Consider the following 22,172-nt stretch of genomic DNA (forward strand, 5'->3'; position numbering starts at 1 on the left):
TTTGGGTGGCTGCAGCTGCTGCAAGGAGGCCAGGCGGGACACCCCCATCCCCTCCGGCTGCGCCACGTCGCCCATGTCTCCCCAGATGAGGTGTTTCATCAGCCCCAGGTGCACTCGCTCTACTCCTGCCACATCCCCACAATGGGACACCCTAAATCATAGAATAATAGAATCATAGAATCATAATCATAAAATGGTTTGGGTTGGAAGGTACCTTAAAGATCATCTAGTCCCAACCCCCCTGCCCCGGGCAGGGCCCCCTTCCCCCAGCCCAGGGTGGTCCCAGCCCCGTCCAACCTGGCCTTGAACCCTTCCAGGGAGGGGGCACCCACAGCTGCTCTGGGCACCCTGGGCCAGCACCTCACCCCCCGCACAGGGAAGAATTTCTGCCTTATATTTAATCTAAATCTACCCTCCTTCAGTTTAAAGCCGTTACCTCTCATTCTATCCCTACACCCCCTGACCAAGAGTCCCTCCCCACCTTTCCTGTCCCCCCTTTAAGCCCTGGGAGGCCGCTCTAAGGTCTCCCCAGAGCCTTCTCTTCTCCAGGCTGAACCCCCCCAACTCTCTCAGCCTGGCCTCCTAAGGGAGGGGCTCCATCTCCCCCCAGCATCTCCGTGGCATCCTCTGGCCCCGCTCGAGCAGGTCCGTGTCCTTCTGCTGTTGGGGGCCCCAGAGCTGGACCCAGCACTGCGGGGGGGTCTCCCCAGAGTGGAGCAGAGGGGGAGAATCCCCTCCCTCAACCTGCTGCCCCCCTACTCTGGATGCAGCCCAGGACACGGGTGGCTTTCTGGGCTGTGAGCACACATTGCTGGCTCACAGTCAGTTTTCCATCCACTAACCCCCCCAAGTCCTTCTCCGCAGGGCTGCTCTCCATCCACTCCTCACCCAGCCTGGATTTGGGCTTGGGATCACCCCAACCCATGTGCAGGACCTTGCGCTTGGCCTTGTTGAACTTCATCAGGTTTGCACGGTCCCACCTCTCCAGCCTGTCCAGGTCCCTCGGGATGGCATCCCTGCCCTCCAGCGTGTCACCGCACCGCACAGCTCGGTGGCATCACCGCACTTGCTGAGGGTGCACTCAATCCTACTGTCCGTGTCACCAACAAGGATGTTAAACAGCGCCAGTCCCAACACTGACACTTGAGGAACGCCACTTATCACCACTCTTCACCTGGACATTGAGCTGTTGACCACAACTCCTTCAGTGTGACCATCCAGACAATTCCTTATCCACTGAGTGGTCCATCCATCAAATCCATGTCTCTACAATTTAGAAACAAGAATGTCATGCAGGACAGTGTCAAAAGCTTTGCACAAGTCCAGGTAGATGACATCAGTTGCTCTTCCCTCATCCACCAGAACTGTAACCCTGTCATAGGTGGACATGAAATTTGTCAGGCACAGCTTGCCCTTAGTGAAGCCATGTTGGCTGTCACCAATCACCTCCTTATCTTCTGTGTGCCCTAGATTAGCTTCCAGGAGGATTCACTCCCTCATCTCACCGGGCACAGAGGTGAATCCTCCTGGAATGAGATGCTGGGGCTTGCTGTGGCCTGGGGAAGTCCCTGAGTGATGTGCAATAAAAGAAAAAAAAGCAAGCCTGGGCTGTTTTTGGGGGGACAAACCTGGCTGGAGGTGGACCCCACAGATGGGCTCCAGCATGGCCACCCCAAAGTGCAAGGCTATGGGTGTGGGAGCTGCCCTTGACCCAGGACAAGGTTTGGAGACCAGAGCAGAGCTTTGTCCTCTGGGGCTGGGGGTGGTGTTTTGGGGCCAGAGTTGCAAGGGCCCCTGTGGCCCCACACCCCTCTGCCTCCATCCCTGCATCCCTCCCTCTAGTCTCAGCCATGGACCCCTCCAAGCCCAAAGCATCTAAACTACTGGGGTTTATTAAACTTCCCTGAAGGCCTTGTTAAACCTTTGCCTGAGAGCCTCAGCCTGGAAGCACAGCTCTCACCAAGCCCCAACCCCACCGTGGGACTTGCTGCCTCTCTCTGCAGCTAATTAAGGCCTTCTTGAAGCATCTCATTTACTAAATTAGATCCCCCTTGTTTTAAAATTAATGGCAAGCTCGGAAAACAACAAAAAAAAGACTGTTTAAAATTGCAGCACAGGAGACGGCAGAGTGAGAGCAAGAGCAGCAGCTGGGGAGAGGCGTGGGTTTTAGTTTCGCTCAGCGCATTTGCTCACCAGAAAACCCCACTGAGGGCGACTGCGGGAGCGGGATGGGCCTTTTCTTCTGAGGCACTGCTTCCCTCCCTGCTGGGGACTGGATCAGGCTCCACATCCCAGCGTGAGTCCCTGCGGTGGCTCTCCAGCCCTGTTAAAGACTTGTTATGGGTAAAACTTCAGCTGGAAATTCGCTGTGCTATGGGCAGGGGGGGAGTATGGGAGCCCTTGGGGGGGCCAAGGCCACTGATCTATAATTCAGCAGGTTTTGCCTTGCTAGTTGTTGCTTACAGAAAGGATTTAGCAAAATCTTTTAATCAATAATTAGTGAGATTTCCTGCCCCTGAAGTCAGAGATGTGCCTGTGCTGTGCACACCCAGACCTGAGCCGAAACAAGACCCCAGCTCGTGGCCCAGCACGACCTGCCCCAAGGCGAGTCTGTGGAAAGCTCGGTCTGGTGTCCTGTGACCAAGGGACGGGCTTTACCTGTAGGATGTTGAGATGGATTTCAAGCCCTGTGGAAAGCATTGCCCTGCCACCCCTCTTCCCTGACAGCCACCCCACCCAAAATGTGGCATTTAGCAGGTTCAAACCTGGGAGTGCAACTGGGACAGGCGCTCCTGTGTTACCCCGTCATTCAGTCCAGACTCAGTCACTGCTTAAGGGTGTGATTTACCAACTACTGGAATCAATAATTACTGAGACTTGAGCTTTCTCAGTGGAAAAAAAAGCAAGCATCCTTCCTGGCAGCAGGTCTCGGTCCTTGGGGCATTTTTGGCTGGCAGAGACTCAGGCAGTTGCTCTCCTGGGCGAAAGCCCCGGCAGCACCATGAAGCCAGGGCTGAGGGTGCTGTGGGCAGGAGTTTGCCGGGGAATAACTTTGCTTGAGTGTGGAAAGGGGCTCAGCACCAGGGTGGAGGAGCTGGTGTGATCTCTGGGTCCATATTCCCTCAACAGCATGTGGCCGTGCTGCAGGGACCCTCACCTCCCGGCCCCCCAGCCGCAGCCTGGCAGCCCCCCAGCACCACCTCTGCCAGCACTCTGCCACTGCCGGCTCTCTCTGACTAAGCAACTGTGTCTTAAAGGAGCTCATCTTGAAATAGAGCAGCACAGATCCCCCCGTAACTCTTCCTTCTTTCCCCTGGCTCTGATGCAAGCTGAGCATCCTGCTGCTGGCTCCTTCCCTGGGGCCAGCAACAGCCCAGGGGGCTGCAATCTGGCCTGGGCAGGGATTTGCTCTGTGGGGATGGGATTTCCTGATAAAACCCCAAGCCTGTCACCCTACACATGGGCAGGGACACTGGGACTGCCTCCGTCGGCCCAGTCCCCTGTGCAGGGTGATGGGGAGGAGGTTTGCCCCATGCACAGGGCTGTGCCATGGCAGGATCTCCCTTGCCTGGATGGGGAGCCAGATAAAGCCAGAATAAAGCCAATAAAGTTGTTTTGGAGCACGAGGTGCCCCTTGGCACCAACGGTGGAGTCCAGGCCCTGCTGCCAGCTCCCTGCCAAAAAGCAGGAGGGAAGGAGGGCAGGGGCAGACCAGGGCTTACATCCCCACCTCTGCCCCTCCTATCTGTGCCCTGCCAGGACTGCATAGTGCCCATGGCCCCCCCCAGGTCTGACACACATCCCCCCAGGTCTGACACACATCCCCGCAGGGCTGGCACACATCCCTGGAGCTGCTCGGGCTGTCTGGGGAAGGCTCGTGCTGTCCCTCATCAAGGACAAAACGCCTGGTGCAGCCAGCAAAACCCCAGCAGCCCTGGAGTGGGGCACCCCAGGGCTGCCCCAGGCACGGCGGGTGTGAGGCTTTGCTGGGGGCTGTGCTGCGGGGGCTGAGCCCCTGCCTGCACTGCCCAGGGCGACCCCCTTCAGTGGCATGCAGGCAGGGAGGCAGGCTGGCAGAGGCCTGGGGCACTCGGTGCACCTCCCCAGTGCCCCACATCCCCAGGGGCTGCAGGGTCACCAGGCTCTGAAAGAGAAACGGCAGCCGCAAACAGCCCAGCTGCTTGAAAAAACCCTGATTTTAGTGCACATGGAGATAACACCAGCATGGGAATGGGGTGCAGGGGGCAGGAGATGTGGCCATCCACACAGAGCTCAGCGGCAGTGTCTGGGTGACCCCTGGGTTCAGGGGACATAAGCAGGGCAGGGGAGAGTGTTTTGGACATGGGGACATGTGGACAGCATGGAGCGATGAGCTGCTGTCTGCAGCAACAATGGGGAGGGATGGGGACAGGGATGGCAATGCCTCAGGCTGGAGCTGCAGATCTGGCTGTGGACCTGGAGCTGGCTGGAGAGCTGCACACTCTGCAGAAATACACACTGGGAAAAGCACCTTATCTGAGTAAAGAGTAGCATCTTCCCACCAGCATAGCCTTCTGAAATGCTAAAACACTGTGTTGTTGTTGCTGGGAGGTCTCCAGCACTGCTGGGGACATGGGGCTCCTTTTGCCAGCAGTAGGACTACTGCTTTGTTCAGGCCATCACTGCCCACCCTGGCATGTCCATGTGAGCAAGAGATGGATGAAAGAAACCTAATTCCACTCAAAGTTCCTCTTCAGTGTTTGCTTTCCTGGCAGGCTTGGAGTTGCTGTTTCAGTGCTCATTCCCTGGGAGGCTCCACTCCCTTAGACGTTTTGCCAGACAAGGAACAATGCAGATAGCAGAAACTGCCCCCTCAGATCTTGTCTCATAGAGTTTGAGTTTGGCAGAATATTTTTGGTTTCATTTTGGCTTCATTTCCTGAGAAATCTTCAAGTGGTTACTGAAAGGCTGAGTAAAAAAGGAGCGTTAAAGACATGGCGTGGGCAGTTCCATCAGAGCTTTCTGGGATGGACGGAGGTGTGATGCGTAGGATGGATGTAGATGCTCAGGCGGGTAAGATGGATGGAGATGCTTGGGTGGGTAGGATGGATGAAGGCGTTGAGGCGGACAGGACAGAGGTACTGGGGTGGACAGGACAGATGGACACAACAGGGAAGACACACAGCTGCCAGAGCTGCACAGAATGGCGATTTCTCTTCCAGCTGCTGGGGGCTTTGCCCCAAGCAAGGCCAACATGGGGAGTGTCTATCCCATGGTGAAGGTGTTGGCTGTTCCCTGCCTTCTCAGGGCAGCCAATTGTCAGCAGGAGTGCAGGAGGAGCCATGGTGGTTACGGGTGTCCAGGTCCCTGGGACAGGCACAGGGGCTGCCCCAAGTGGGGCTGCCCTCTGCACCTCACTGGGGATCACACCCCATGGCTGGGCTCCTGCAAGTCTGGTCATCTCTCCTGTGCCCCAATATCTTTACAGGCTGGGGGATGAAGGAATTGAGAGCAGCCCTGCAGAGAAGGACTTGCGGGTACTCGTGGATAAAAAGCTGGACATGAGACAGCAACATGCACTCGCAGCCCAGAAAGCCACCCGTGTCCTGGGCTGCATCCAGAGCAGGGGGGGCAGCAGGTCGAGGGAGGGGATTCTCCCCCTCTGCTCCGCTCTGGTGAGACCCCCCTGCAGTGCTGGGTCCAGCTCTGGGGCCCTCAACAGCAGAAGGACACGGACCTGCTCGAGCAGGGCCAGAGGAGGCCATGAAGATGCTGGGGGGGCTGGAGCAGCTCCCCTGGGAGGCCAGGCTGAGAGAGTTGGGGGGGTTCAGCCTGGAGAAGAGAAGGCTCTGGGGAGACCTTAGAGCAGCCTCCCAGGGCTTAAAGGGGGGAACAGGAAAGGTGGGGAGGGACTCTTGGTCAGGGGGTGTAGGGATAGGATGAGGGGTAACAGTTTTAAACTAAAGAAGAGTAGATTTAGACTAGATGTAATGAAGAAATATTTTATAATAAGGATGGTGAAACACTGGCACAGGTTGCCCATGGAGTGGTAGATGCCCCCTCCCTGGAAGGGGTCAAGGCCAGGTTGGATGGTTCTCTGAGCCATTTGATGTAGTTGCAGATGTCCCTGCTCATTGCAGGGAGGGGTTGGACTAGATGGTCTTTAAAGGGCCGTTCCAACCCAAACCTTTCTATAACTCTATATTTCTGTGTCCCCAGAAGATACCTGCAGGGATATATGGCAACCCAAAGCCTGATGAGGCCAGGCAGCCCAATGGCATTGACAGCCTGGGGAGGGGGAAGCGGTGGGGCTATCCCCCCTTTACCAACAGGCTAGCAAGGGGTCACCTCCCCCAGAACTGCACTCAGCTTGGCTGGGTGCTGCCACCCCTGTCCCCAGGGTGGCTCCTGACAGCGCTGCTGGGGTGACCACAGCCGAACACAGGTGCTCTCAGCGTAGCCGTGGCCGTGAGCTGCTCTGTGCAGGGGACAGAGAAACTTTCCCAGGACTGTGCCAGGGATGGGGACAGGGCATGTGTCACGCAGGGACCCACAGTGCTCTGGCACAGGGTGCAGGGGACAGACTGGTGCATGTGCATGACTGGCAGCTACACCAGCACTCCCATCCCAGGGGACACAGGGGTGACTGAGGAAACGGGGTCAGATCCAGGGGTGGCCGGCAAAGGGACGTGGCTGGCCGTGGCCCCCCCACAAGCCATGTGTCCCTGCAAGGGACCTGGCACCCAGAGGCCAGCAGGCAAGGGAGGAGGATGGCACAGCCAGGGCCATGTGCTCGCTGCTGGCATGGGGGCTTAGAGCAGGCTGCTGCCCCTTGGTCTTGTCAGCGCCAGGGGGGTTCGTTGGGGTCCCCCAGGGGCAAGGAGCCCCAGCAATGTGTGTGTGTGTGTGCGTGCACATGCATGTGTGTGTGTGTGTTCCCATTCCACCCTCCTCCATACCGGTGCCACTGGGGCGATGCCGGGCGCATTGGAAGGACACAGAGACAGGGATGCTGAGCCAGCGCTAGTTCAGTGTCAGTGTTTATTCGTGTGACACTCGGGGTGGGGGGACAGGAGCAGAGGACAGAGGGACATGGGGAGACACATCTGCAGCGGGGGGGGGAGCCGCTGCCCCCAGCAGCGGGGAAGAGGGAGGGGGCTGGCGAGGGGGCTGCCGGGCGCGGGGAGGTCCCAGCGGGGTCACTAGCACTCGGATCTCTTCAGGCTCTTCACCACGTTGCCGGCCTCGTGCGTGACCTTGCAGGTGTAGGTCTCGTGGCTCTTCCAGTCGCTGGCACTCAGCGTCAGGTAGCTGCTGGCCATGTACTGGTTGTTGCTCTGCCGCTGGGGCTGGCTGGTCTCCACGCCACTGGTGAGGGTGCGGCCGTCGGCCGTCCAGGCCACCTGCACGGCGCTGGGGTAGAAGTCTCCCAGCAGACACACCAGGGTGGCTTTGCTCTGAGACGAGATCTCCTCCTCAGATGGTGGGAAGAGGTGGACGGTGGGAGAGACCTTGGGCTGGCCTGCGAGGGGGAGAGAGTGGCGTGGGGTCAGGGGGGACCCTGTGCCCCACCACAGACCCCTGCCCGCCCTGCCTGCCTGCATTGTATATATCAAAATATATGTGTATATATGTGCGTGTAACACATATACACCTATAAATACATCCCATATGCATTTGTATGCTATATATACACTATACATATATATATGTGCTTATGCACATTATATATTATAGATGTCTATATATGTAGCTAATATACATCTTATATGTGTATATTATATATTACATATATAAAATATACAGTATACTACATATATATGTAGTATACATTTTAATATACATATCTGTATATTATATAAATGCTATATAATTATACATATATGTATAGTTATTTATATAATATACTGGTTTATGTATTTTCATGTATTTCACATATTAAAATATATATGTTGTATATATGAATATATATGGAATATATATATAAAACAAAATCTCTGGTTAGTTGCCATAAACATATTTCATTCATTTTGAAAGGCAATTTTTTAAAAAAATCAACATTTCAAAGACAAACCATCCTGTTTTCTGCCCAGTTCTGCTTTCAGACACTTTCAGACCTGTCTCAGAAAAAGTACAACTGCGAATCACTCGAAGACAGAGAAAAGATGTTTGGTCTTTCTGAGGTGGTTCTGCTGCCTCCTTAAATGTACAGTGTCTCTATCTCTGTCTCTATTAAAAAAACAGGAGGACTCCACTGTTAAAAACTTTCCGCTGAAGAAATTGTCAAACTACATTTTTCTTGATCTTGTGTCCCTAATAATTTGGTTCAGATTGGGATTTTTGGCCAAATTCTTTTAAAAATTAGACAAAGTCAGTCAAACAATGTTCCCGGCAGCATTTTCAACACAATAATGTCAATTTTTGACATGTCTTACCTGGACAACGGGTTCTTTAAGATACCCCTGAAAACTTCTGGTTAAGATCCCAGGGACGTGCCATTTTAACACAAAGTCAGATGTGACTCCAGCCTGCTTGCGGCTGAGGAAGGGCTGCCATTTCGCAGCGCCCGCACCCTCGGCCACGGGACCCCTCAGAGAAGCCTCAGCTCCTCACCAAGGGTGACAGACTTAGTCCTCAGGACTAAGAGCGGAGGACTTAGACCTTAGACCTTAAACTAACAACTAATTTATTCAACAAAGACAAAAATTGACTTTCTTAGAGACCTAAATCTGAGATTCTGAAATAGTCTCCCTGAGACCTCAGACACATTTCCTGACCAAATTTTAAGATCTTTCAATTGAGAAAATAGCCCCCAGTCCTTCATGGCACGCACCAAAGCCCTCCAAGTCCACGAGGGACAAGCCAGTCCTCAACGCTGCGCCTAATGCCTGTCCCTGAACTGGCGGCAGACCCCAGCCCAGCGCCAAGTCCGAGGAAAAAACCCCAAAATCACCAAAAATCGACAAAATGTCACAATTTCACGGTGGGGAAGGAAAGACCGAGAAGAAGTCGGCGACTCACCTAGGACGGTCAACATGGTCCCGGCCCCGAATATACCACACAGTGATACAGGGCTGTGCAAAAACCTCCTGTCTCATGGCAGGAGCAGTCCTGGGATCCATGGATGTGGCAGGATGAAGGTGGTGAGAAAAAGGTGTCCCGGTGGACACGTCAGGATGAAGGTGATGAGATGGAGGTGTCCCGATGGACATGGCAGGGTGAAGGTGATGGGATGGAGGTGTCCCGATGGACACGTCAGGATGAAGGTGATGAGATGGAGGTGTCCCGATGGACATGGCAGGGTGAAGGTGATGGGATGGAGGTGTCCCGATGGACACGTCAGGATGAAGGTGATGGGATGGAGATGTCCTGATGGACATGGCAGGGTGAAGGTGATGGGATGGAGATGTCCTGATGGACACAGCAGGCTAGACGCATGGTGCTGGATGTGCCTCGGTGGATGTTGCAATGCTGGAGCAGCGGGACAGCCATACAGGGACAACTGTGTGTCCTTGCTGGAGGGGCCACGGCAAAATAGGCGGCCTTGGCCCTGCCATCCCTCATGGAGAGCATTGGCCAGGCTCTCCAGAGCCGTGGCTGCATTGTTGGCTGCTCCAGGGGTCCACTGCTACCCAGGACCGCACGCCTTGTGCTCGTTACAAGCCCGTGACCCTGCCTTCGATGTGGGGATGTTAATCCCAGGTGAGGAAGGGCTGATGGAGGTTTTAGGTGCCCCTATGGCATGATGGGCAGCACCTTGCCTCAGCCTGCCCTGCTGCCATGCATCTGGCTGTGGGCTGCCCTGGGGGGGCACCGGCCACCGGCCTGCCACCCCTCAGGCCATACTGCGGCTCTGATTGGGGTGAACGGGGACCTCCAGCCATCAGACAGTATGTGTGTGGGTAAACCTCATGAATAAACCATCCATACATCCTTCCCACTGCCCAGAAACACCAGCGCTGGTGTAGGTGCTGTGGTTTTGTAGGGGACCCCACCTCCTGGCACCCGTGCCACCCTGCAGCCTGGCCCTGTTCTCCGGGGCAAAACCGGACCCCGGCAGAGCCCACAGCCTTACCTGGGCAGGATTTTCAGTGCCTGGCATGCGGGCAAGCCTCCTTGCGGCAGCTCTGCCGGGGTGCCCTGCAGTGGGGCAGCCCATAGCAGGGGAGTGGTGCAGCCCCAGCTGCCGTCACACTGCTCCCACCCTGAGCTCGGGGCTGGGCACGGGGCACTGGACCATCCTGCCGAGGGGAAATAAGCACTTCCCTTCATCACATCTGGCATCTCAGCACCAGCAAGGGCACTGGTGCGGGGTTGGCTCCAGTCGGGGGGAGTTCAGAGCTCCCCTGATCCAATGCAGGCTGCCAGCTGTGACCATACCATAGAGCATACCTGGGAGCTTCTCCTTAGGAGAAAGAGAAACGTTAAGAAATTTCTGTTTCATAAACTCCAATCTAATCTGGCTGTCTGGCAAATATATAGATATGCTTTTACCCATTAACTCCTGGACTCAGACAAGTTGAACAAGACCCATGGGATCAGTACAGGGTCTGCAGATTTGAAAAGACCAAAAATGTTTTGCAAGCAGCAAAACCCATTATCTGGTCAAGTCTTGTTTCCTCCTGTCAAGGAAGCATATGTTTCAGTGTGGTTAGACAGATAGAGGACATGGTACTATAACCAAATGGAGATGTTGCAGAAAGGAAAAAAAAAAGCACCTCAAACCCCAGGAAGAGTCCATACAGCCCCCAGCACTGGGAAGACCATGTGTGAGAATCAGTGACTTACTGAGGATGGTCAGCTGGGTCCCACTGCCAAAGAAATAAACACAGTGACACATTTCTGTGCACCCTTCTCTCCCAAGGGCTATCCAGCAGCTGTGCCACCATTGGCCAGGGTCTTGGCTGAAATCACATTTCAATTGCCCTCCAAACACCTCCTGTACAAACTGCTCACTGAATCACAAGTTTTAGTGAGGGTGTCCGCCCTGCTGTTTGAGCAAGTCTGCCTTTGGTGGCCTTACAATCAGTTCCACCCTGTCTCTGGGGAGTGGGTGGCAGCTCTCCGGGCCCAGCTTCACCCTGTTTGAGCACCGCAGCACTCCTCTGCAGCGCTCCTCCCCGGGCTGGGCTGTGCGGAGATGCCAGAGGTGCTCTGAGCACAGGGTGGGGTGGCCTGGGCTATGGGCAAGCTAGGGGCCAGTGGGGGTGTGAGGAGCACAAAGGAAAGGGCAAGTGAGAGCAGCACATCCCAGTGCATGCGTGTGCGGAGGGGGAACACGCATTACTGCCGGGGTGAGTGCAGTGGAGGTCAGGCAGCCTGTGTGCTGCTGGTCCTGCCCCGGGCACCCTCCAGCCTTCGAGAGCTGAGCTGGACAGTGCTGGAGCAGCCTTCAGAGCACTTAAATGGATCTCACCCGGTTCTGCTGAAGTGGTGGCTGCTTCCCAAGGCACCAGGAGTGGCGGATGATGCTGCTCCAACAGCTAAGCCAGCTCCAAAAGAGCAGGGAGGAGCAGCATGAACAGAAGGACATGGCAAACATATTTTCCTTGCAGAGGAGAGAGGGAGACTGCAGAGACCTGTAGGTTTGCTCCAAGAACCATGCCAGCAGTATCCCCCACCCACCCAGGAACTCGGCTTCCTGCAGAGCTGCCCCTGCCCATTCTGCATCCCCCAGGATGCTGCTCCTCATAGCGCCTTGTTAGCCCCTGCCTTCTCAGCCTCTTGGAGCAGCAGCCCTTGGGTGACGGCTACCTGGAGCATCTGCCAAGAGCCATGGCACACAAAGTGGCTTGGAGAGGAGGCATCGCTGTTGGTAAAGAGGAAGAGCTGGGACTAGCAGAGAAAACCATGCAAGAGAAGCGGATGCCTACACAGAGCTTCAGTAGCCAAGGCAGGGGTGAGCCAAGATGGGTTTCAGCTAAAATGGATTAACTTCAAATTCCCCAGGGAAGACTTAGCTATTGCTTTCTAAAGTGTTTTCTCAGCACAGTGCCAATCTCACAGGGCACAGGGTGCTCAGCTCCAAGCAAAGAAGCTCTTGGAATGCTGAATTTCAATAGCACCAACTTAAATTGAACTCGAAAATATTCAAATGCTGTGGTTTGTGCAAGTGGTTATAGAAAGAGGCAGACTCAGTGAACCTCCTCAGTCACTAGAAAATAAATAATGCTTCGAAGATTTTGTGGTTATAGGCACTTCCTGTTTCAGAGGTTTGGTTTGCCTCTGGGTAAGCTTATGCATTGGTGCAAAGGCCGAGACTAGCCCAAAAAAACCCCACTGAAATTGTCTATGCAAAGCACTCAGCTGAAGCCAGTGCCATATATTGTGGACAGCCAGTTTCTGACCATTTCTCAGTCTTCGATGGGGCTTTGGTTCCATGTTAAGGGAGGACAATAAAGGGGGACAACATTTAGCTTGAATGTCCAACTCTTCTCCATTGAGGGAGGCATGGAGGAGGACTGATGTTGTGCTGGATGTACCAGGGGAGTTGGACCTTCAGCGCATGCCTGGTACATGGCCTTGGCAGGACCAGGGGCAAGTGGGAGGGTGCTAGTCCCCAGGGGGCACTGGGGAGGCTGTGCATGACTGCTGCATCCCAGCTGCAGGAGCTGAGCAGCAGAGGCCATGCCAGGCACTCTCTGCTGCTGCCACGTTGCTTGCCCAGACATGCCAAGAAGCAAATGAGAAGAGGAACGGTAGGATGTACCAAGCTACCTTGCAGCATAAGCCATCCCGAAAGTGCCCTGACATGGCTTGTCATGGCAAATATCAACCACCAAGGAACAGTTTCCTTTATGGACGAAAATCAGCAATGTCAGGGGTAGCAGGCAGACAGTGCCCCACGGCTACTGGCACAACTGGGCTGGGAGGAGGGCAGAGAGGAATCCTGCAGGTCCATGGGTGTGAGCTGGGTAGCGCAGGGGATCTTGGACCCGCAGGGTTGCTGTCAGAAATGCCCTCCCCAAAATGACAGGGGACAACAGGCACAGCTACCTGGAGAACAGGGCAGCAAGGACAAGAGCATGGCAGGGACCAGACCACCAGCAAATGGGGACAACACAGAATCCTATCTGGCCTCTTCACTGGTTGGAGGTTTTTGTATCACTTCCCCATTGCTCTGTGCCAATGTGTCAGCACTGCTGCTGCTGTCCCAGCTACCACAGTAATAGACAGCCTCGTCCTCGGCTTGGACCCCAGTGATGGTTAACGTGGCTGTGGAGCCAGACTTGGATCCGGAGAAGCGCGAAGGGATGCCCGAGGGTCTCTTGTCATTCCAGTAGATCACGGTGACAGGGGCAGTGCCAGGGACCTTCTGCTGGAACCAGCCATAGCTGTAGCTGCTGCCAGAGCAGGTGATCTGGACGGTTTGTCCCGGGTTCGCTGACACCGAGGGCGGCTGAGTCAGCGCTGCCTGGACCAGGGAACCTGGAGAGGGAGAGGAGAGAGGGGAGAAGACGCGGGTCAGCCAGTGCCCCTCCAGCACAGCCCTCCCCGGGCAGTGGGACAGGGATCTGGCCCCTGTGCCCCCCGTCCCCGGCCGGGCGCAGCCAGTCTGTCCAGGGCACCTGAGCTGTGGGCGAGCACCGCGAGGAGGAGAGCGGCCAAGGCCATGGCGCGATCCCACCAGCTCCGTGTCCCCACGCCGATGGGGCTGTGCCGTCCACCCTGACTCCCTTTTAAGCCCCCACCCGCCCGGGCACGGCCCCTCCATGCAAATCTCACCCTGCGCTCACAGCCCCATCCCGACCCTGTCTCCCTCCCCACCTCCCGCCCCGCTCCACGCCCAGCCCCACCACCCCAGATGCAGCGGGGCTTGTCCCCGGGCACAGAGCGGAGACAAGTCCCAGCTCAGAGCCAAAACCCACCAGTATGGACACCACATCCCCAGACTGGGCCGAGCAGCGCCAGGGCCAAAGGGCACGGGACAGCCGGGCTCCTGAAGGAAAAGGGGCAAGTGGCACTCCCACATCCCCCCACGGGTTGTGGGGAGCAGACAAGCTGCTGCCTGTGCCAGGGATGGCAGGACAAGGGCTTTCCAGGGCTACTGCCACTGGGGTGGGTTTTTGGGTTCCAGCTGGGCCCAACAGAGCACTCCGGTGGTGAAAGGGATGGGAAGAGGCAGGAGTAAAGCCCCCATTCCATCCCTGCAAGATCCTCAGCTGAACATTGTCTCTGACTGATGAGCACCCAGGACCTGAACCTGGAGTGGGCGAGCGGAGCGGGGCTGGGAGCGGGTCTCGTTGGGGCGGCACACAGTAGACTGGTCCCCAGGGGACCGACCGCAGGGTGATGGTGCAGGCCTGCCTGAGTGTTCCTGGCCCATCCCATGGAGCATGGCCCCCAGCCCACCCCACAGTCCTGGGCACAGACCTTGGGGATGAGGCCACCTGGGAGCCAGCTGCCCACATAACAGACACTGACACCACAAACGCAGACCCCGCGGGGCCAGCACCCTCCCCCAGAGCCTGGCACTATCACACCCTCGATGCCCACCCTAGTCCTGTCACACACGTGGGCACACGGGAAATGTCACTGCTGAAAACAAGCAGCAGCCCGTGACACGGGGGAGCTGGAGCCCTTGTCCCCAGAGGTATCCCCGGTGCCCGTATCCTGCATCGCAGTGGTAACAGGGTCAGCAGGGTGCTGGGCAGCCCCTTGCTGTCTTGGGGCTGTAGTGGGACACTGGCCAGGGCCAGAGCTACTGGGGGGGGCTGCTGCACAGGCTGAGCACGAGCCCAAGGAGCCGGCACTGGGCAAACACAGCCAGCGCTGGAGCCCCCGTGGGTTCCTCTTGCAGCACAACAGAGAATCCCCCGGGCAGCCCTGCTCTGCCCCAGTAGCCTCACACATGGCCCTGGAGCTGCCGTGCCCACGGGAAATGCCCCATGCCAGGCTTTGAAGGCAAAGCTTTGGCCCAGCTGCCTGGCCCCTGGTATGTTTCCCCCCTCTTGCTGCTGGGGCCGCTACTTCCACATCAGGGCTGAACCCCCCGCGGGATGCCCCAGGGCTCCTGGCACAGCTGGGCTGGCAGGAGGGCAGGGAGGCACCCGCAGGGTCCTCGGTGCCAGCCGGGGAGAGCAGGGGACCTGAGACTCCCAGGGCTGCTGGGGGTCATCTCGTCCCCAAAGGACAGGGGACGGGCACAGAGCTGGGGCTCTAAGGGACGACCGAGCTGGGACAGCAGGCACAGCCACTTGCAGCACAGGGCAGCAAGGACAAGAGCATGGCAGGGACCAGACCCACCAGCAAATGGGGACAAGAGAGACTCCTATCTGGCCCCTTCACTGGTGGGAGGTTTTTGTAACACTTCCCCATTTTCCTGTGCCACCGTGGCACCAGTATAGCTGCTGTCGTAGCCACCACAGTAATAGACAGCCTCGTCCTCGGCTTGGACCCCAGTGATGGTTAACGTGCCCGTGGAGTCAGACTTGAATCCGGAGAAGCGCGAAGGGATGCCCGAGGGTCTCTTGTCATTCCAGTAGATCACGGTGACAGGGGCAGTGCCAGGGACCTTCTGCTGGAACCAGCCATAGTTGTTGCTGCTCCCAGAGCAGGTGATCTGGACGGTTTGTCCCGGGTTCGCTGACACCGAGGGCGGCTGAGTCAGCGCTGCCTGGACCAGGGAACCTGGAGAGGGAGAGGAGAGAGGGGAGAAGACGCGGGTCAGCCAGTGCCCCTCCAGCACAGCCCTCCCCGGGCAGTGGGACAGGGATCTGGCCCCTGTGCCCCCCGTCCCCGGCCGGGCGCAGCCAGTCTGTCCAGGGCACCTGAGCTGTGGGCGAGCACCGCGAGGAGGAGAGCGGCCAAGGCCATGGCGCGATCCCACCAGCTCCGTGTCCCCACGCCGATGGGGCTGTGCCGTCCACCCTGACTCCCTTTTAAGCCCCCACCCGCCCGGGCACGGCCCCTCCATGCAAATCTCACCCCGCGCTCACAGCCCCATCCCGACCCTGTCTCCCTCCCCACCTCCCGCCCCGCTCCACGCCCAGCCCCACCACCCCAGATGCAGCGGGGCTTGTCCGCGGGCACAGAGCGGAGACAAGTCCCAGCTCAGAGCCAAAACCCACCAGTATGGACACCACATCCCCAGACTGGGCCGAGCAGCGCCAGGGCCAAAGGGCACGGGACAGCCGGGCTGGAGGGGGCAAAGAGGGGCAGGCAGCACTCGCAACTCCCAGTGATGGGGCTGGGACCACACCAACCGACAGCTCTCCCCACCCCACTTTCAGCCTCTTTCTCTCCTGCGGGTGTCCCAGCTCCCTAAGGTACCTTTGTGCTCTGCTGCTTTTCTGCCCTGGCTCTTCCCCTGCCCACCCAGGCCAGCACTCAAGACCCTTGCTCTTCCGAACCATCCACTTCCCAGCACAACAGGACCTGTCTGGCACCGCGCCCCGGGGGCTCCAGCAATGCCACCCCTTGAGTCACGAGCCCAAGGGGCCGGTGCTGGGCCAACGCAGCCAGAGCCAGGGTAGCTCAGGGGCTCTGCTCACAGACAGTGGGGCAGCCCCTGGCCGGCCCCGCTCCAACCCAGGGCACAGGGATCGTGGTCGTCTTGGGCAGCCTGGCCCAAATTAACCCCACACCCCCTCCCTGTCCCTGATGCTGTCCCCCCCGGCTGCCCGGGGCACAGAGCGCCCGAGGGGCAGAGGCAGGGCAGGGCTGCAGGGGGGCTGTCTCCCTGCAGCCAGCATGGAGGGGACCTGCTGGAGCAGAGCTGGGGCCCCGTGGCAGGAGCCACCTCTCAGGCACACACGCTGCTCCAGCGCTGTGACCAGGCACGGCAGCGGCAGCAGCGGGCAGCACCTCAAGGGCCCTGGGGCAGCAGTGGGATTGTGCCTCTCGCCCCCAATCCTGGGAGTCCCCATGACACTGGTCAGTACTGGTGCCCCAGCCAGCAAAGTAAGAGATGGATTCTGCCTCAGCGTGGAGCACAGCAGTGGGTAATGTGGCCCTGGAGAATGGCACGTGCCCACATGCTGTACATCCCATCCCCAAAGGACAGGGGACGGGCACAGACCTGGGGCTCTAAGGGACGGCTGAGCTGAGACAGCAGGCACAGCCACCTGCAGCACAGGGCAGGAAGGGCAGGGACATGGCGTGGACTTCGCCACCAGCAAACGGGGAAAACAGACACACCAAAGTGCCTCCTTCACTGGTTGAAGGTTTTGTACCACGTCCCCATTGGTCTGTGTCAACGAGGCACCATAAATGTTACTGCTGTCTTCGCTACCACAGTAATAGACAGCCTCGTCCTCGGCTTGGACCCCAGTGATGGTTAACGTGCCCGTGGAGCCAGACTTGGTTCCGGAGAAGCGCGAAGGGATGCCCGAGGGTCTCTTGTCATTGTAGTAGATCACGGTGACAGGGGCAGTGCCAGGGACCTTCTGCTGGAACCAAGCATAGTTGCTGCTACCCCCAGAGCAGGTGATCTGGACAGTTTGTCCCGGGTTCGCTGACACTGAGGGTGGCTGAGTCAGCGCTGCCTGGACCAGGGAACCTGGAGAGGGAGAAGCAAAAAAATGGGGGTCAGCCAGTGCCCCAGGAGCACAGACCTCCATGGGCAGCGGGACAGGGATCGGGCCGCTGCTCCTGAAGGAAATTATTCCAGAGTGCAACGGAGATCCCTCTACAGAGAGCCAAGGCCAGAATGTGGGACTCTTGCAGAGAGAGAAGGCATCAGCAAGAGGACAGAGAATGCCAAAATCAGTGCCTCCATCACACCGACCCATACTTCTGCTGCCGTCCCAGTTACCACAGTAATAGACAGCCTCGTCCTCCGCTTGGACCCCAGTGATGGTTAACGTGCCTGTGGAGCCAGACTGGGATCCGGAGAAGCGCGAAGGGATGCCCGAGGGTCTCTTGTTATTGTCGTAGATCACGGTGACAGGGGCAGTGCCAGGGACCTTCTGCTGGTACCAGCCATAGCCATACCTGCTGCTACCCCCAGAGCAGGTGATCTGGACGGTTTGTCCCGGGTTCGCTGACACCGAGGGCGGCTGAGTCAGCGCTGCCTGGACCAGGGAACCTGGAGAGGGAGAGGAGAGAGGGGAGAAGACGCGGGTCAGCCAGTGCCCCTTGAGCACAGCCCTCCCCGGGCAGCGGGACAGGGATCGGGCCCCTGTGCCCCCTGTCCCCGGCCGGGCGCAGCCAGTCTGTCCAGGGCACCTGAGCTGTGGGCGAGCACCGCGAGGAGGAGAGCGGCCAAGGCCATGGCGCGATCCCACCAGCTCCGTGTCCCTTCCACAACATGGCTCCTTCCTCAATGTGGCTGCTGAGCGCTGAGCTCAGCCGGGGCCCTCAACCGGGCCTGTCCCTGCCCAGGAGGACCGTGGCCTCTCTGCAGCGGGAACTCCTGCGCACAGGGCAGGGACAGCCACCCCTTGGCACGAGGACTCGTCTGCCTGCCTGGAGCACCCAGCTCTGCTCGGCACTTGCTTCTCCCGGGGCGGCCGTGCTACCCGCTCGCTGCTCAGCACCGGCGACGCAGCAGCTGGGAAAACCCAGTCCTGCCTCCGACTGGGCACCGCAGCCGGGCCCCCGGTAAGTGCCGCAAGCGCCTGCAGAGCACACCACTGTGCTTCTGAAGGAGGCTGCAACCACACGGAGACCAGGCGCTTCAAAGCTTCCCAGCAGCAAGGAAACACAAGCCCCCCGCTCCTCCGTCTACCAAGGGAGCTGGGGGTCTCCAGCGGCTCCACGGCAACCGCAAAGACCCTTGGGCTGGAGTTCTCTCAAGCCAGAGCACGTAGCCTCCTCCCAACCTTGACTGGCCACGGGCAGCCCCTCGGCTACCTGCCCACAGCTCGGGCCACAGCAGCCTCCCAAGGGCTCTGCTGGGACTGCCCCGTGCCAGGCTGTCACCCACCGGCACCCGGCTGTGCCCAGCCCCTTGGCCTCCTGGCTGCCCCGGGAACCTCAGGCCGGTGCTGCGGAGCCACACTGACACCCTGTGGGGACGAGAAGGCCCTCGGGGACAGCACTGGAGGAAATGACACCAGAGCCCAGCACAGGGCTCTGCCCACACTCTCCCTCACGCTGACCACAGCTTCCCCCAGCTCCAGAGGCACCGCCAGCCCCTGCCACGACCTTCACGGCTTCTGCATGGCCCCCTGCCCAAGGCACCCCGTGCGTCCCGGGGACAGCCTTGCACAAGGGCACAGGGCCCTTAGGCACAGTTGCTGTCACCAGACCAGGGTGGGCATCAGCCCTGAATTGGCCGAGAGGCCAGGGACCAGAGCATGAGGCCCAGAGAGGACGGCAGGCTTTCTCTGGGAAACACCACCAGCCCCAGCACGAGACATTTTGCAGGAAGGAGCCGCCAGGCACATCACCAGCCGGCGCTGCCGCGAGCCGTGCCACTTCCACACCCTCCAGCATCACCGTCACCATCGCTGCCACCCTCGTACAGCAGACAGGAACAGTCAACCCAGAGCACCCAACCACGGCCTTGCTGGGGGCCGCTGGGTGCTGAGCAGCACTGCTCTCTCGACCACCACAGTAATAGACAGCCTCGTCCTCGGCTTGGACCCCAGTGATGGTTAACGTGCCCGTGGAGCCAGACTGGGATCCGGAGAAGCGCGAAGGGATGCCCGAGGGTCTGTTGCTATTCTGATAGATCACAGTGAGAGGGGCAGTGCCAGGGACCTTCTGCTGGAACCAGCCATAGCCATAGCTGCTCCCAGAGCAGGTGATCTGGACGGTTTGTCCCGGGTTCGCTGACACCGAGGGCGGCTGAGTCAGCGCTGCCTGGACCAGGGAACCTGGAGAGGGAGAGGAGAGAGGGGAGAAGACGCGGGTCAGCCAGTGCCCCTCCAGCACAGCCCTCCCTGGGCAGCGGGACAGGGATCGGGCCCCTGTGCCCCCCGTCCCCGGCCGGGCGCAGCCAGTCTGTCCAGGGCACCTGAGCTGTGGGTGAGCACCGCGAGGAGGAGAGCGGCCAAGGCCATGGCGCGATCCCACCAGCTCCGTGTCCCCACGCCGATGGGGCTGTGCCGTCCACCCTGACTCCCTTTTAAGCCCCCACCCGCCCGGGCATGGCCCCTCCATGCAAATCTCACCCCGCGCTCACAGCCCCATCCCGACCCTGTCTCCCTCCCCACCTCCCGCCCCGCTCCACGCCCAGCCCCACCACCCCAGATGCAGCGGGGCTTGTCCCCGGGCACAGAGCGGAGACAAGTCCCAGCTCAGAGCCAAAACCCACCAGTATGGACACCACATCCCCAGACTGGGCCGAGCAGCGCCAGGGCCAAAGGGCACGGGACAGCCGGGCTCCTGAAGGAAAAGGGGCAAGTGGCACTCCCACATCCCCCCACGGGTTGTGGGGAGCAGACAAGCTGCTGCCTGTGCCAGGGATGGCAGGACAAGGGCTTTCCAGGGCTACTGCCACTGGGGTGGGTTTTTGGGTTCCAGCTGGGCCCAACAGAGCACTCCGGTGGTGAAAGGGATGGGAAGAGGCAGGAGTAAAGCCCCCATTCCATCCCTGCAAGATCCTCAGCTGAACATTGTCTCTGACTGATGAGCACCCAGGACCTGAACCTGGAGTGGGCGAGCGGAGCGGGGCTGGGAGCGGGTCTCGTTGGGGCGGCACACAGTAGACTGGTCCCCAGGGGACCGACCGCAGGGTGATGGTGCAGGCCTGCCTGAGTGTTCCTGGCCCATCCCATGGAGCATGGCCCCCAGCCCACCCCACAGTCCTGGGCACAGACCTTGGGGATGAGGCCACCCGGGAGCCAGCTGCCCACATAACAGACACTGACACCACAAACGCAGACCCCGCAGGGCCAGCACCCTCCCCCAGAGCCTGGCACTATCACACCCTCGATGCCCACCCTAGTCCTGTCACACACGTGGGCACACGGGAAATGTCACTGCTGAAAACAAGCAGCAGCCCGTGACACGGGGGAGCTGGAGCCCTTGTCCCCAGAGGTATCCCCGGTGCCCGTATCCTGCAACGCAGTGGTAACAGGGTCAGCAGGGTGCTGGGCAGCCCCTTGCTGTCTTGGGGCTGTAGTGGGACACTGGCCAGGGCCAGAGCTGCTGGGGGGGGCTGCTGCACAGGCTGAGCACGAGCCCAAGGAGCCGGCACTGGGCAAACACAGCCAGCGCTGGAGCCCCCGCGGGTTCCTCTTGCAGCACAACAGAGAATCCCCCGGGCAGCCCTGCTCTGCCCCAGTAGCCTCACACATGGCCCTGGAGCTGCCGTGCCCACGGGAAATGCCCCATGCCAGGCTTTGAAGGCAAAGCTTTGGCCCAGCTGCCTGGCCCCTGGTATGTTCCCCCCTCTTGCTGCTGGGGCCGCACTTCCACATCAGGGCTGAACCCCCCGCGGGATGCCCCAGGGCTCCTGGCACAGCTGGGCTGGCAGGAGGGCAGGGAGGCACTCGCAGGGTCCGAGTGCCAGCCGGGGAGAGCAGGGGACCTGAGACTCCCAGGGCTGCTGGGGGTCATCTCGTCCCCAAAGGACAGGGAACGGGCACAGAGCTGGGGCTCTAAGGGACGACCGAGCTGGGACAGCAGGCACAGCCACCTGCAGCACAGGGCAGCAAGGACAAGAGCATGGCAGGGACCAGACCCACCAGCAAATGGGGACAAGAGAGACTCCTATCTGGCCCCTTCACTGGTGGGAGGTTTTTGTATCACTTCCCCATTTTCCTGTGCCACCGTGGCACCAGTATAGCTGCTGTCGTAGCTACCACAGTAATAGACAGCCTCGTCCTCGGCTTGGACCCCAGTGATGGTTAACGTGGCTGTGGAGCCTGACTTGGATCCGGAGAAGCGCGAAGGGATGCCCGAGGGTCTGTTGGTGCTCCAGTAGATCACGGTGACAGGGGCAGTGCCAGGGACCTTCTGCTGGTACCAGCCAACGTAGCTGCTGCTACCCCCAGAGCAGGTGATCTGGACAGTTTGTCCCGGGTTCGCTGACACCGAGGGCGGCTGAGTCAGTGCTGCCTGGACCAGGGAACCTGGAGAGGGAGAGGAGAGAGGGGAGAAGACGCGGGTCAGCCAGTGCCCCTCGAGCACAGCCCTCCCCGGGCAGTGGGACTGGACCCCCGCACCCAAAGGACACAATATCACAGTAGGACCCAGAGTCCAAGGGCAGAAGAAGGAAAACTCGCAGCTGCAAGAGGAACTCCCTGAGGGGTGGCTGTAGCCCCTCCCCAGGCAGTGGCATAGGTCTCTGTGCCCAAAGG

The 22,172-nt window shown here is 59.1% G+C and overlaps 1 protein-coding gene and 1 gene segment (V, D, J or C); both read right to left on the minus strand.

Moving 5' to 3' along the window:
• Positions 1-6,989: 6,989 nt before the first annotated feature.
• Positions 6,990-22,172, minus strand: part of IGLL1 (immunoglobulin lambda like polypeptide 1) — a 29,142-nt gene continuing 13,959 nt past the window's right edge. For 11 of the 46 annotated variants that reach the window (XM_042805324.1, XM_042805325.1, XM_042805339.1 and 8 more), the window contains 2 exons: positions 9,001-9,039; positions 6,990-7,501 (listed from right to left, as the gene is read on the minus strand). In XM_042805324.1, coding sequence (XP_042661258.1) covers positions 7,182-7,501; positions 9,001-9,039 — 359 coding nt within the window. In that variant the 3' untranslated portion in view covers positions 6,990-7,181. Of the gene's footprint in view, positions 7,502-9,000; positions 9,041-10,419; positions 10,427-10,576; positions 10,581-11,738; positions 11,743-13,112; positions 13,408-13,547; positions 13,653-15,318; positions 15,610-15,749; positions 15,855-17,185; positions 17,364-17,711; positions 18,008-18,147; positions 18,259-21,650; positions 21,945-22,172 lie in introns of those variants that run through there. The other 35 variants (XM_042805342.1, XM_042805344.1, XM_042805322.1 and 32 more) reach the window with 24 other exon arrangements.
• On the minus strand, positions 19,164-19,976 carry LOC122154687. The segment is given in 3 exon segments: positions 19,164-19,189; positions 19,350-19,742; positions 19,883-19,976. Coding segments are annotated over 3 exon segments (465 nt in total).

Source organism: Tyto alba, unplaced genomic scaffold (assembly GCF_018691265.1).
Source record: "Tyto alba isolate M040663 unplaced genomic scaffold, T.alba_DEE_v4.0 Super-Scaffold_44, whole genome shotgun sequence".
Classification (NCBI taxonomy): Eukaryota; Metazoa; Chordata; class Aves; order Strigiformes; family Tytonidae; genus Tyto; species Tyto alba.